The 16,456-nt window shown below is 38.9% G+C and overlaps 1 protein-coding gene across 1 annotated transcript in view; it reads left to right on the forward strand.

The window, feature by feature from the left end:
- Window positions 1–16,456, forward strand: part of LOC126092401 (serine/threonine-protein phosphatase 2A regulatory subunit B'' subunit gamma-like) — a 65,231-nt gene that overhangs the window by 23,296 nt on the left and 25,479 nt on the right. Inside the window, exons 6-8 of the mRNA XM_049907974.1 lie at window positions 5,436–5,624; window positions 6,151–6,287; window positions 6,694–6,907. Of these exons, the coding sequence (XP_049763931.1) occupies window positions 5,436–5,624; window positions 6,151–6,287; window positions 6,694–6,907 (540 nt within the window). The remainder of the gene's footprint in view (window positions 1–5,435; window positions 5,625–6,150; window positions 6,288–6,693; window positions 6,908–16,456) is intronic.

Below are 16,456 nucleotides of genomic sequence, written 5' to 3' on the forward strand. Positions count from 1 at the left end.
AGAGATTTTTGTGTATTGTATTTTTTTATATAGTACAAATATCTATTCAGTGGTTGCTCAGTTATTCATAAGTACCACTTGTTTCTCAAATGTTGCCTCTTTTAAATATGGTTCCTATCTTTTCTGAAAGATCTTGGAGGATACTTTGTTGGCTGTGCTAATTAATGAGATGTCTCTACAATATCTTCATTCATGTTTATCGCCTTTTTTACTGACTGGTAATATGGTCACATCTTTCCCCTCTCCTGTCACTCTTTTTTTTGTTCCAAGTGTTCGTTATGGGTTGGTGCATTTCTCAAGTTCGTCTTCTCTATTTTTAAGTAGTTTTGTTTTTATTGCATCACTCCATGGAATTTTGTTGATTTTTAGTAGTTTGACTCTACGGACTGTATGTTACATTGTTGGCAGTGCTACTAAGACATCAACATTCTGATATTGCTGTTGTTCCTTCTTTTCTGTACTTCCAACTTCAACATTTAAAAGTTAGTCAAAATATTCCTTCCAGATTTCCATACTTTTTGTTCTTTCCAAAATTATATTTCCATTTTTTCATCTTTTATCCCATATATCCATGGTATATATCCTTTACGGAAGAACCTATGTGACTTGTAAAAATCTCTTGCATTCCCTGTAGTTTTATCCTCTTATGCTCTTTTAATTAGACTCTCCACATGTTCTCCCCCTTTTTTTCTTCTGAGAAGATTTAGATTTCCTTATTAGCATTTTCATGTGCTTGTTTACTTTGATTGGAATCTTCGTTTTGGTGTTTTTCGATTGTTATTCTCCTGTCTTTCACTTTTTATTTGCATTCTTCTAAGAACGATAGATTTTACTCCCTCTGTTTTCCACACACGTCTGCTGCTGCATCTTCCACATTTGCTTATATCATTTCCCACTTGCCTTCAAAGCCAGTGTTGTCTTCCATTGTTAGAAACTCAGATCTACCTTGAAGCTTAATGACATATTCCTGCACATTGTCATTATCTTTCAATTTGTTTTTGCCAATATTCTGTTCTTTTATGCTCTTACCTCTGCTATTCATCATCATTTTTCTCTCTCCCCTCTCTCTCTCTCTCTCTCTCTCTCTCTCTCTCTCTCTCTCTTTGTGTGTGTGTGTGTGTGTGTGTGTGTGTGTGTGTGTGTGTGTGTGTGTGTGTTTTTTTTGCGGGGAAACTGTTCAAGCGTGAGGAATGTTGTCAACCATGGCAGCACACCACTGAGATGTGACCGTGCTTGCTCGTCCATGTTAATCTTAAAAGAAAAAAGGCTGATTGTACCCTTTGAAGAGACATTACACCACACTGTGTAAGAGGTGCACAGCAAATTGAAGAAGCCTTCATTGTGCCTAATTTTAGTCAACAGACAGTGCCATTCGGTTTTCATAATCATTTCGTGTAACTGTTGCATGATATTGACCTTGTACAATTGCAACTTTAAATTTGGCTGTGTAGTCATTCTTCTTGACAGAGGCTTCAGAAATAATGATCTTAATCAATTTGCTCTTTCAAGTTGAATGTTGTTCAGTCCTGCCCAAATGAAATTAGGAAGGAAAGTGATCATAGTTTTACTTGCAAGTGATAGTTGATTTATGATATTTTCTGTGTAACTAATATTAATGTATACTGAATTTATGTTAACTAGCAACACACAGTGTGAACATGACACATACACATGAAGCAGTTCAGAAAATGGTCAGTATCTTAGATATCTGAGTGAAGCCTGTGGCCAGTAAATTGTAGAGGTTCATCAACTAAAGTACGCATTTCAATAGGTATTTTGTAATGGTTGTAGTTTACAGTGTTTCAAAAGAAAGCACACTGTTTTTGCAAGGAGCCAAGGTGTTCCATAAACTTAGGTTGTCTTGGAAGAGAGATTATTTTAGAAATTTTTGCATGTGTCTCTAGTTATTGTGAGTGGAAGTTCCCAAAGGTGTATAGAGGACATGTTTACTTCAGTTGCAGTACTTCTGTATTATGTTTACAGAGAGAGTAGATGGCATGTACAAAGATATTATAATTCATAGTTGATAAATGTTGCAGATACAAACCTAAAAATGAAATACTATGCTTAAAGAAACTTCAGAAGTAAGGCTTGTAGAATGAAAATAATTTTCACATATTCATTTGCGTCCTTGTTTGCTGAAATATTTGTGTCTTGGAAGCTGGTGTTTTTTTATTATTGTGATATATCCTGCACAATTGTAAAAAAAATAGGTTAAAGAATACACACATTTATTTGCTTCACCACAAATTTAAGTTACAGTAAAAAATTATTTTTCAGTGCAATGTAAATGATGGTTATCATTAATGTTAAAACCTGAATCTGTCTAAAGCAGATATAAATCAACATATTTGTATAAAACTACATTGGTAGAAGTCAAGGTGGCACTGTTTTGATTTAAAAAGAGCTGTCTCTTTCTGTGAGAACAAATCAACTTCCACTGCTATGTTCGCATATCAGTAGTTTTTTTATGATGAGAGATGGTGAATAAGTAAGCTGACAATTTATAAATGTCTGTGTATATAGTGCGACTTACCAAACGAAAGCGCTGGCACATCGATAGACACACAAACAAACACAAACATACACACAAAATTCTAGCTTTCGCAACCAACGGTTGCCTCGTCAGGAAAGAGGGAAGGAGAGGGAAAGACGAAAGGATTTGGGTTTTAAGGGAGAGGGTAAGGAGTCATTCCAATCCCGGGAGCGGAAAGACTTACCTTAGGGGGAAAAAACGACGGGTATACACTCGCGCGCGCGCGCACACACACACACACACACACACACACACACACACACACACACACACATATGGTATATGGTCCTTTTTTCCCCCTAAGGTAAGTCTTTCCGCTCCCGGGATTGGAATGACTCCTTACCCTCTCCCTTAAAACCCAAATCCTTTCGTCTTTCCCTCTCCTTCCCTCTTTCCTGACGAGGCAACCGTTGGTTGCGAAAGCTAGAATTTTGTGTGTATGTTTGTGTTTGTTTGTGTGTCTATCGACGTGCCAGTGCTTTAGTTTGGTAAGTCACATCATCTTTGTTTTTAGATATATTTTTTTCCCACGTGGAATGTTTGCTTCTACATATTCATATGTATATAGTGCTGTAAGGATGTATCTATAAAATATATATGCAGTGCCAGCGTACAGTAATAGTTTTTAGTGATTGCACTGTCACACAGTTCAGGATGTGAGATTTTTTTTTACCACCAGAGCATCACACAGTAACTGTTTCTTCTTCCCATTCCAATGCATTATAGAGTCTACATTTTTCATCCATCCCCCTAAAATGACTAATTTATATTAACTTAATCATTTAATAGATTTTAATCATATGCAGCTTCTCACTCCCACCCTCCCCCCTCTCCCCGCTCACCCATGTTCCACATGTAAAAGTACGAAGTCTCTGTTTGTCGTACAGCCTTTAAATGTTGCCGTTGTTGTGAGTCTTGAAGCATTATGGAAGCTGTATGAGATGCGTTATGATCAACTGGGCTTGTGAGTCTTCTACTGCCTCCGTAAGTGTCAAGGCTGCCTGACTGCATGGAAGCTCCGGTGGGCCTGAGATTGCTCCAGGGTTAGTTGGATTCGAGTAACTTTTGCAGCTTGAGCTCCCTTAGAACTTAGCGCTAAATCAGACTTAGCGTTTTGAGGCTTATCATAATAGTTTTAAATATGGTCCTAGGGCTTACCATTGGGTTTTATTGTTGTATCTACAAAAAAAAAATCTCCAGCTCTGCCAGGTGGTGTAACAACTCGGTATCATAAACCACATGCACAGTAACATTGGATTTGCACTTTTCACAGAATAATCTACAAAGTACAAACACTATAAGAGTTACCGATGATCGCGCCAATGTTGTCTGCTTCCCACACATGTTTACCATAGTTAAACATGTTAATAATATTAAAAAAAAAACACTTTCTGCTGTAGCCTGTGACTTTCCTCAGGTTTCAAGCTATCTCCATGACAAATTTCATCAGAATCAGTTAAGCAGTAGAGTCGTGAAAATGTAATAGACAGAACTTCTTTTATGTTTAATAATATTGATATTGGTATGGAACTATGGATTAAACACATTGAGAATTGAATCAGCGGTGTATTGATTATGTTGAATCATATTGTGTTGAACATATCAACCAATAAAAGCATTTTGAAATATATGGTAAAGTTCAAAAGTGAAAGAGTAAATAGTTTTTTGCAAAGAATAAATATTTTTGTTTAATGCACGTAATATTCTCCAAATCAGTAAATAACTTGTTCTGTATGTAAACGTAGTCTTCCGCAACCATTGTCACAGTCAATAAAATCCTTCTGGAGCAGCTAGCAATACAGCCTGAGGAAGGCACCTTGCAACAGTCACCGAAACGTTGGAAGTTTACAGATGACAATGCGGCCTCAAACCCAGAAGAATTTTATTGACTGTTATCTTGTACTACAAACTTTATAAAGTAACTTGTGTTCTTCCTCAAGGTTCAAGCTATCTCATACGAATTTCATGAGTATCACTTCAACGGTGTAGTCATGAAAATGTAACAAACAGAATTACTTTCGCATTCATAGTATTAGTATGGGTTAAGATTATATAAACATTGTATTCTAACTGTTACTCATGGCTGTGCTCACATAGCGGTTAAATGAAAAGAAATTAAATTAAATATACATATGGCTTTATCGGCCAGGAGACCCCAGTCATGATGTTTGGGAACTTCGGCTAGTCCTTTTACTCTCCACTGATGCAACTTCTGCATCAGTGATGATAAAATGGTGCTGAGGACCACACACACATCCAGTCGCTTGGGGAAAAAAATACAACCCGGACAAGAATCAAACACGGAACCCCACGGTTGACGGTCAGTAACATTTCCCACATGCCCACGAGCTGCTCACAGATATAGACACACATCTTAGAAGTTGTAACAGACACATTAAGATCAGTGGTTGAACTGCAATGGGGTTATGACTGACATTAGTGTGGAAGTGTGGATCACTGAATAAGCATTGTATTCATTACTTTGTATGTAGAACATATCAAACAATAAAAGCTTTGTCACAAATATGGTAAAATTCAAAAGAAAAAGAGTGAATAGCTTTTTCAAAGAGTAATTATTGTTCCATATTTCGTGTTATATTCTTCAAATCAGTAAACATGTTATACTACTCACTTTCTAAAACATTGAACCCGAAGGAAGAACATAGGCTATCTCCACGCCAAATTTCATCAAAACCGCTTCAGACCCTGTGAAAGCATAACAGATAGTTACTTCTGCAGTTATCATATTAGTGAGGATTGTAGCAAGTACAAGAATGTGACAAACGATACAAATGGAGAATTTATTTGCTTTATTATCTCATGCGATACTGCTGGTCCTTCATTTCTGTTTAGTACTATTGCAGACTACACTTACGTGACATTATTATTCGTGTTGCAGGATCTAGAAAATTACATCATGGAGCTGATACCTACACTCCCTCAGTTAGATGGATTGGAGAAATCATTCCATAGTTTTTATGTGTGTACAGCAGTTCGCAAGTTTCTCTTTTTCTTGGATCCATTGCGTACAGGCCGTGTACGAATCCAAGACATACTTGCATGTAGCTTCCTTGATGACTTGCTTGAGGTGTGTACTGTTGAATTTGTGTTATGCTGTTTGATTTAGAACATATGTGTGTATTTATGGTTGTAATGTTTAGTAGGTGGGATAAATAATAATGGATTCTATAACATAGGCTAAAAATATGTTCAGAACTTATGCAGTTTCAGATTGGTGAAGGCGCTGTACTTATATTCAAAATGGGAGAATTTCTATCTCCTTCCAACAGTCCTGATTTGTGTATTGTGTGGTCTCCTTAAATGACTTCAAGTAAAAGCTGTGTTAGTTCAACAGGCCACAAACTCTGCTGATGGGCATAAAACTCTCAACTTCCTCCTTACCTGTCTTACCAGATTCAAGTGTCAGCTCTATTAATTGGATTGTAGGAAATAATTCTTATATGCTGATCCAAGATCTCTGCAGTATAATGTACACTTTTAAGAACAGATACACTTCAACAAGGCACTGACATTAAAATACTGCAACTCTTATAAATATTTTGGTGGAAAAGTCTGCTAATTTATATATAACTCGTATACAATGACATTTACAGTTGCGTGATGTAGACCTACCAAAGGACCTGCAAGATAGCAACTGGTTTTCAGCTCCATCAGCTTTACGTGTCTATGGTCAGTACCTGAATCTTGACAAGGACCACAATGGTATGCTCAGTTGCAGTGAGCTTTCGGGGTATGGACAAGTTTTATATTCTATAGTAAATGAACAGTAGTATTATATTAAGCTTCTGTTCTACAAGCCTCTGTGTAATGTTTTTTATGTCAACTTTTATATAAAATGAAACCTTTGAAGCTGTTTTACATTCGATGTGGTGAGTTCCTTTCAATTCTAAAATGTCTTCAGTATTCATTACTGTAAGAAATAATTGTCTTTAATTGAAGAAAACATTCACACTTAATTAACAAATATTGGTTCACTTCTTCTGTAGGTAATTAATGCCATTGTTGTGGTTATTGTTTTTGAGAGTCTTGCAGCTCCTGTGATACATGTTAATGTAGTTGAACTTAAGAGTTGATTATGTTTGTCATAACATTTTTAATGTAATTCCTGAATGAGTTAATGAAATATTTTTTTTTAGGTATGGCACTGGTACTCTATCAAAGGTTTTCACGGAACGAGTATTTCAAGAATGTCTCACGTATGATGGTGAAATGGATTACAAGACATACCTTGACTTTGTGCTGGCCATGGAAAATAGACAGGAACCACAATCCCTGCATTACCTCTTTAAAATTCTTGATGTACATGGCAAAGGCTACTTAGATGTATTCACACTCAACTACTTCTTTCGGGTGAGTCAAAAGTCTCTCTCTCTCTCTCTCTCTCTCTCTCTCTCTCTCTCTCTCTCTCTCTCTCTCTCTCTCTCCCCCCCCCCCCCTCTCTCTCTCTCTCTCTCTCTCTCTCCCCCTCTCCCCCCCCTCTCTCTCTCTCTCTCTCTCTCTCTCTCTCTCTCTCTCTCTCTCTCTCTCTCTCCATCCCTCCCCCCCCTCCCCCTGTCCCTCTCTCCCTCCCCACAGCAAAGATGGATCTGTCCCAAGATTTCAATGAAGCTCATGCTGGACTGTAATCCCTGACTAACTCTTCCTAAACTGCAGTACACAAAACACTTTGTGTTGATCCACTGCTGTGTTGTCACATTGACTGAGCAATGCATGGAGTGACATGTAGCAGCAATTGTCTAAAACTCTAGGCCATGCCCATTCAATCATTTCGTGTCCAGCGCAGCTCCTCTTTCTTAATTGTTACAGTCACAAACTAGATCATTAATTTTGATACACCCAGCATATTGTAAGGTCAGATACAGTATAAAACTTAAATTATTCTCTAAAGAAGCAACAGCCAAATAATAAAATAGCAAGTCAGGTGAATTCAAAATGTATTTGTGAGAAACATGGACTGTACAGTTGATTACATTATCAGCATTCTTTAGGTTTAAGAGTATTTGTGTTCTGAATTACACAAAAAAATCCAAATTGGGTGTTTTACAGATAAATGACTAAACATAGTTTTGTTAGATTTTGCTGCATATTTGTAAGCTGCCAATAATGTATCAAAGGGGCTTAAGCTCAGTGTCTAAAGAGCGCCTCACTGGCATGTATTGCATTCATGCCAATATGTGCCTGTGTAACATTAGAATTGTTAAATAAACATTGTATCAAAGTGCTCAGAGGCTGTACGCTTCCGAATCATTATGTTCAACTCTGGCCTGCTCCAAATGTTGCCTTCTCTTCCCCATCTCTGTCCTGGAGGTTTCAGATGTAGAACTACGTCCTCTAGTGTACGAAAGTTGAACCACAGGAAACTGCAGCTTGGATGCATTGTGGTCTGCTTACAGAGCTGTTTAAAAATCTGTAAATACAGCACTGAATTTATGGAGTTGTTAATAACAGGTCAGGAAGAAACCGGTGTTTTCAAATATACATTGCTCATTGAGCATCTTTATGTTATGTTAACTGGGGACCTAGAAATGACGGAGAGGCTCCGTCGCAGTCACAGTGGTCCGCAACCCCACGATAGCTACTACAGTCCACATCACCCCTCTGGTGCCCCACATCGAACTCAGAGTTATTGTGCGGTTCGGGCCCCGGTGAACACCCCCTCCCCTCCCTCCATAAGGAAACGTCTCACACCAGACGAGCGTAACCCCTATGTTTGCATGGTAGAGTATACATGGAGAACTTGTTTGCACAGCAATCGCCAACATAGTGTAGCTGAGGCGGGATAAGGGGAACCAGCCCACATTTGTCGAGGCAGATGGAAAACCGCCTAAAAACCATCCACAGACTGGCTGGCTGGCTCACCGGACCTCGACACAAATCCGCTGGGCGGATTCGTGCCGGGGACTAGGCGCTCCTTCCCGCCCGGAAAGCCGTGAGTTAGACCGCACAGCCAACCGGGCAGGCTGAGCATCTTTTCTTTCAATTTTTTCAGGTGGGCATAAATTTCTAATTCTTCATGTGTGTTCATAAAGTATACCTTCTTCATATAATGAAGGATTACCTGACTACCACCACTTCACATCCCAGCATCTGCCTGTGGTTGAATTTTCTCAAGCTAGAGGACGTAAGTCTACCCTTGACATGGATGCCCCCTCCACTGCAACTATTTTATGTTTTTATTAAATCTGAAAACCTATTTTTAGCCTTTTATTTGTAAAATTATGATTTGGATTTTTCAAATGTGTCAAACCATAAATCCTCTTAAACCCTCTTATTGTGTAATGAATTACACGCCTAGCTTTCGCACGAAATCATTGGGTACTTTAAATCCAACTGACTTTCAGTTGTATGATTTGGATGTTACTCCTTTAGTGCATAATGTAAGTTAGGAATGGCCAAGAAATCAGCACACGTGCAGTGCTCTTGCTCATGTACCATAGCTCTCTCGCATGGATGTGCACTTCCCTCACTGCCACACCATGCTGTCTGAGTGTGAGAAGGGGAACTACTAAAGTTCCGCACCTAAACAGCAATGCAGTCACACTGCATATGGCTTGATTTCATATTTATCAATTACATAGATCACAAACAAAACAAGTTTCCATTAATTAAACAGTGAATATCATATTTCCAGCAGTATGTATTGCCTTTCAGAAAACTTGTCTGAAACATATAACCCTACCCTGAATAAGAATCAGGCTTATTTCAGAAATAGAGTGACCATGAAAGTGTGTCAGGTGACGTCTATACACTGGTACTTAAGTTTTTTAGAGAACACGTACCACTCCATACAGAATTAGATGATGTGGCTTTCCACATGTGTGCAAGTAGAGATTTTACTTTCTGTACTGCTCAGGGTAAAAGGATATCAATTAGAAGATCTGCAGATGTTATCCTCAGTGAAAGCGAAGAAGAATTACAGGATTTGTTAAATGTAATGAACAATTTCGTTGAATGTAACTAACAGTTTCTTAAGCAGAGAATATGTATTGAGAGCGAACTCAAAAAAGACGAAAGTAATGAGGAGTAACAGGATGAAGTTAACGAATTTTGCTACTGTGGAAGCAGAGTAATCCGTGATGGACAAAGCAAGGATGACATAAAAAGCAGACTAGCAAAGGCAAAGAGGGCATTCCTGGCCAAGAGAAGTCTACTGATGTCAAACATAGGCCTTAATTTAAGGAAGAAATTTCTGAAAATGTATATTCAGAGCACGATCACTGTGTGGTAGTGAATCAAAGCATTTGAGAAGTGATGTTACAGAAGAATGTTGAAAATTAGGTGGACTGATACGATGTGGAATGAGGGGGTTCTCCGCAGAAACAACGAAAAAGGAGCTTATGAATTGAACCAACAAGAAGGAGAGACAGCATGATAGGACATGTGTTGCACATCAGGTAATATCTTCCCAGGTACTGCAGGGAGCTGTAGAGGTTAAAGATAGTGAAGAAAGACAGATTTTATACATCCAGCAAATAACTGAGGACGTTGGTTGCTAGTGTTACTCTGAGATGACAAGGTTATCACAGGAGAGGAATTCGTGACAGGCCACATCAGACCAGTCAGAAGACTGATGACAAAAAAAATAATTTCTCTCTCTGGATAGGGAGCTGCCCTATCAAGAGGTAGTTAACTTGAGCCACCAGCTACCCCAGCCTCTCCTCCTGCTGGCCAATTTCTATGCCCATAAGCTGTTGAGGAATGGTGTCAGAACACCTGACTAATGCAATCAATGGAACACACCACTTTTGTCAAATTAATGTGACATATTAAATGTATTTAATATCAGTCTATTGATCTGTAACTTTTGCCTCCTCCCCTCAGTGCAATAGAGCACACAACTGACTTCTGCAGGAGTGATCATTTGCTAATTTTCATATACCTTCCTCACCATCACCCACCTGCGTGCCCACCACAGTGAGGCCTTACTAAAGTTAATTGTCAATGCCACCTTGTCATCCAGTGCATGCCCACTACAGTGGCACCTTAATAAAGTTGACTGGTATGCTTTCAATGTCACCTTATCATTCAGTGCTACTCCACAAGGGAATATCGACAATATGCTACTGGATACAAGTATCACAATACTATTAGGTTGGTGCATAAGTTCGTAGTATTTTTGTTTTGTGTGCTAGTGTTGCAGTTGCTATGGGTGTATTGATCGATTGTCATTTTTATAGTAGTTTACTGTTGCTATTTGAATTTACATATTGTCATTTTGTCAGTTCAAGATAGTGAGTGGAGCTGTGGGTGCTAGAAAATGGAATGCCAGGTGGAGAAATTGGAGCATTTTCAACATATTCCTCTGTTCGAGTTTAGTGGATTCCTCTGTTAGAGTTCAGTTGAGGGGTGACAGCAACAGAGGCAGCCAATATGTATAGGGATAATGCCGTAAATCGGAGCACGGCAAGAAAATGTTTTTCTCATTTTGAGTATGATTGTTTTGACATTAGTGACTCTCCATGTTCAGGAAGACATTTGGGGATTTGATGAAGATCTTTTAAATGCATGAATCCACAAAGATCCATGTCAGTATACTCGAGAACTGTCAAATGTAATGAACCGTGCTTATTCCACCATCGTGCTGTGACGAAGCAAGCTGAGATGATTTTAATTCCCCTCTTATTTTGCCATCTGCCTCCTTTAAATTCGTTTTGTTACTTTTAACTAATTATCATTAACATTCGCGAATATAATCTGCATTTCCATAAAAGAGAAATATTGGCCCTCAGTTTTAAAATAAATAATACTAGATCTAATTTTGTGCTTAGTTTTTGGTATGTAATTGATTTTCTAATTTATTTTGACTATTACTGGTTACTATATTTCATTATAGAGCGAAATCATTAATTGTTTTGTAACTTAAATTCTATTGTTGACATATAAACAAATATAAATTCTGTAATGATTATAAACATTTGGAAGACGAAATGCTAGTAATCTCAAAGTATCTATTTGGCTATAATTGAAAACATGTTAGCAAAACCAGCTAGGAATTAATTCCAAAGTAATTACAGTTTTGTCAAAAGTATTGTTTGTGTAACAATATTTGTTAATTTCATGATTTAAACAAATAATTCGGCCTAAACCTCACAGTAGAAGAAACTGTTAAAAAGATGCAATTTTTCGATGTATTCAGTTAATTGAGTGAATTAAGTTTTAATTATAACGTCTGTAAATTTAACTTTAAACAGTGTGTAGTTTCAGCACCTGCTATTGTGATGATATACAGGGTGTTACAAAAAGGTACGGCCAAACTTTCAGGAAACATTTTTCACACACAAAGAAAGAAAATATGTTATGTGGACATGTGTCCGGAAACGCTTACTTTCCATGTTAGAGCTCATTTTATTACTTCTCTTCAAATCACATTAATCATGGAATGTAAACACACAGCAACAGAACATAACAGCGTGACTTCAAACACTTTGTTACAGGAAATGTTCAAAATGTCCTCCGTTAGCGAGGATACATGCATCCACCCTCCGTCGCATGGAATCCCTGATGCGATGATGCAGCCCTGGAGAATTGCGTGACAGCCGTCCACAATACGAGCACGAAGAGTCTCTACATTTGGTACCGGGGTTGTGTAGACAAGAGCTTTCAAACGCCCCCACAAATGAAAGTCAAGAAGGTTGAGGTCAGGAGAGCGTGAAGGCCATGGAATTGGTCCGCCTCTACCAATCCATCGGTCACCGAGAAGCAAACGAACACTTCGACTGAAATGTGCAGGAGCTCCATCGTGCATGAACCACATGTTGTGTCGTACTTGTAAAGGCACATGTTCTAGCAGCACAGGTAGAGTATCCCGTATGAAATCATGGCGGTGAATCAAAGAAGTACAGTACATACTGACAAAACTAAAATGAGCTCTAACATGGAAATAAAGCGTTTCCAGACACATCTCCACATAACATCTTGTCTTTATTTGTGTGTAAGGAATGTTTCCTGAAAGTTTGGCCGTACCTTTTTGTAACACCCTGTTTTTTTGTCATCAGTCTACTGACTGGTTTGATGTGGCCCGCCACGAATTCCTTTCCTGTGCTAACCTCTTCATCTCAGAGTAGCACTTGCAACCTACGTCCTCAATTATTTGCTTGACGTATTCCAATCTCTGTCTTCATCTACAGTTTCTGCCCTCTACATCTCCCTCTAGTACCATGGAAGTCATTCCCTCATGTCTTAGCAGATGTCCTATCATCCTGTCCCTTCTCCTTATCAGTGTTTTCCACATATTCCTTTCCTCTCCGATTCTGCGTAGAACCTTCTCATTCCTTACCTTATCAGTCCACCTAATTTTCAACATTCGTCTATAGCACCACATCTCAGATGCTTCGATTCTCTTCTGTTCCGGTTTTCCCACAGTCCATGTTTCACTACCATACAATGCTGTACTCCAGACGTACATCCTCAGAAATTTCTTCCTCAAATTAAGGCCGGTATTTGACATTAGTAGACTTCTCTTGGCCCGAATTGCCTTTTTTGCCATAGCGAGTCTGCTTTTGATGTTCTCCTTGCTCCGTCCGTCATTGGTTATTTTACTGCCTAGGTAGCAAAATTCCTTAACTTCATTGACTTCGTGACCATCAATCCTGATGTTAAGTTTCTCGCTGTTCTCATTTCTGCTACTTCTCATTAACTTTGTCTTTCTCAGATTTACTCTCAAACCATACTGTGTACTCATTAGACTGTTCATTCCGTTCAGCAGATCATTTAATTCTTCTTCACTTTCACTCAGGATAGCAATGTCATCAGCGAATCGTATCATTGATATCCTTTCACCTTGTATTTTAATTCCACTCCTGAACCTTTCTTTTATTTCCATCATTGCTTCCTCGATGTACAGATTGAAGAGTAGGGTCGAAAGGCTACAGCCTTGTCTTACACTCTTCTTAATACGAGCACTTCATTCTTGATCATGCGCTCTTCTTATTCCCTCTTGGTTGTTGTACATATTGTATATGACCCATCTCTCCCTATAGCTTACCCCTACTTTTTTCAGAATCTCGAACAGCTTGCACCATTTTATATTGTCGAACGCTTTTTCCAGGTCGACAAATCCTATGAAAGTGTCTTGATTTTTCTTTAGCCTTGCTTCCATTATTAGCCGTAACGTCAGAATTGCCTCTCTCGTCCCTTTACTTTTCCTAAAGCCAAACTGATCGTCACCTAGCGCATTCTCAATTTTCTTTTCCATTCCTCTGTATATTATCCTTGTAAGCAGCTTCGATGCATGAGCTGTTAAGCTGATTGTACAATAATTCTCGCGCCTGTCAGCTCTTGCCGTCTTCGGAATTGTGTGGATGATGCTTTTCCGAAAGTCAGATGATATATCGCCAGACTCATATATTCTACACACCAACGTGAATAGTCGTTTTGTTGCCACTTCCCCCAATGATTTTAGAAATTCTGATGGAATGTTATCTATCCCTTCTGCCTTATTTGACCGTAAGTCCTCCAAAGCTCTTTTAAATTCCGATTCTAATACTGGATCCCCTATCTCTTCTAAATCGACTCCTGTTTCTTCTTCTATCACATCAGACCAATCTTCACCCTCATAGAGGCTTTCAATGTATTCTTTCCACCTATCTGCTCTCTCCTCTGCATTTAAAAGTGGAATTCCCGTTGCACTCTTATAATGTTACCACCATTGCTTTTAATGTCACCAAAGGTTGTTTTGACTTTCCTGTATGCTGAGTCTGTCCTTCCAACAATCATATCTTTTTCGATGTCTTCACATTTTTCCTGCAGCCATTTCGTCTTAGTTTCCCTGCACTTCCTATTTATTTCATTCCTCAGCGACTTGTATTTCTGTATTCCTGATTTTCCGGGAACATGTTTGTGCTTCCTCCTTTCATCAATCAACTGAAGTATTTCTTCTGTTACCCATGGTTTCTTCACAGCTACCTTCTTTGTACCTATGTTTTCCGTCCCAACTTCTGTGATGGCCCTTTTTAGAGATGTCCATTCCTCTTCAACTGTACTGCCTACTGCGCTATTCCTTATTGCTGTATCTATAGCGTTAGAGAACTTCAAACTTATCTCGTCATTCCTTAGTACTTCCGTATCCCACTTCTTTGCGTATTGATTCTTCCTGACTAATGTCTTGAACTTCAGCCTACTCTTCATCACTACTATATTGTGATCTGAGTCTATATCTGCTCCTGGGTACACCTTACAATCCAGTATCTGATTTTGGAATCTCTGTCTGACCATGATGTAATCTAATTGAAATCTTCCCGTATCTCCCGGCCTTTTCCAAGTATACCTCCTCTTGTGATTCTTGAACAGGGTATTCGCTATTACTAGCTGAAACTTGTTACAGAACTCAATTAGTCTTTCTCCTCTTTCATTCCTTGTCCCAAGCCCATATTCTCCTGTAACCTTTTCTTCTACTCCTTCCCCTAAAACTGCATTCCAGTCACCCATGACTATTAGATTTTTGTCCCCCTTTACATACTGCATTATCCTTTCAATATCCTCATACACTTTCTCTATCTGTTCATCTTCAGCTTGCGACGTCGACATGTATACCTGAACTATCGTTGTCGGTGTTGGTCTGCTGTCGATTCTGATTAGAACAACCCAGTCACTGAACTGTTCACAGTAACACACCCTCTGCCCTACCTTCCTATTCATAACGAATCCTACACCTGTTATACCATTTTCTGCTACTGTTGATATTACCCGATACTCATCTGACCAGAAATCCTTGTCTTCCTTCCACCCTGTAAAGGGGCCTAATTTTTGGTCACGAGACAGTCAGTCCACGGCAGAGTTTCAGAGAAGTAACCTGTGCTGGTTAGAACAACAATGCTTCAATTTAACTGTGAAAGAAGTGTTAAACAATTAGGCTGTGTGTAAAAACCAATGACAGTGACAACTCCATAGGTACCTGATTATTCTTTAAGAACTGTGGGCTTTGTGGTTATGTTTTTACTGCTCGTAGATGTTCAACAGTTAACTATTGTAGCAGTAGGTGGAGTTTCGCCTGCAAACTATTAATGAGGCTTATCACAAGTTAAACAATAGTGCACTGGTCATATAACTGTTATTATGGGGGGGGGGGGGGGGGGGGGGGGTTGTGAACAGTGAAATTAAAGTATTATTAAACACAACTGTGCACCTGTTGGCTACATTATTTGCAGTAGTCAGTGTCGAAATCCACAACCCGTTTTTCAGCCAGTGTAGCAAAGCTGTACGTCAACAGAGGACAACAATCATCAATTGATGAATAAATAAAAGCAGGTAGAAACAGCCACAGTGCAACACATGAATGTGATGGGAAAGGTTCAAAAATCAGGTGTATGTGTACTATGTGCTCCTAGCTAAAATCACAAAAATCAGTGGGTTGCCATATGTGCATCTCTGCTTTCTTGTCATCAATTGACTCGTGAATGACACTGACCGTTCCTATCCTTTATGGTTACTGACGACAAGAAATGGTGTCTTTATGCTACCATAAGGAAAAGAAAGGATTGGTTGAGCCCAAACAAAGCAGCAACCCTTCATACAAAAATACTCACATCCAGAAAAGCTTATGTTATGCATCTGGTAGAACAGCAATGGGGTGGTGTACTATGAATTGCTTCCTCAAGGTGTAACCATCACTGCTGAAATTTATTGTCAACAGTTGAGATGTCTTGCAGACACAGTCCCAGAACAATGACCAAGAAGATTACATGAAGTGATGCTACTCCACGTTAATGCCTTGCTGCATTCTGCTTGACTGACAGAAAGTACTATACAGGAGTTGGGTTGGGAATTCATTCCACATCCATGTTCTTTAACTGATCTTGTGCCATCAGATTTTCACCTTTCCCACTCTCTCTTGAACAGCCTTCAAAGAACATGCGTACTGCATGAAAATGCGCTTCAAACGTTGCTCGATGAGTTCTTCAC

The sequence above is a fragment of the Schistocerca cancellata genome, chromosome 7 (assembly GCF_023864275.1).
Source record: "Schistocerca cancellata isolate TAMUIC-IGC-003103 chromosome 7, iqSchCanc2.1, whole genome shotgun sequence".
In the NCBI taxonomy this organism is placed as follows: domain Eukaryota; kingdom Metazoa; phylum Arthropoda; class Insecta; order Orthoptera; family Acrididae; genus Schistocerca; species Schistocerca cancellata.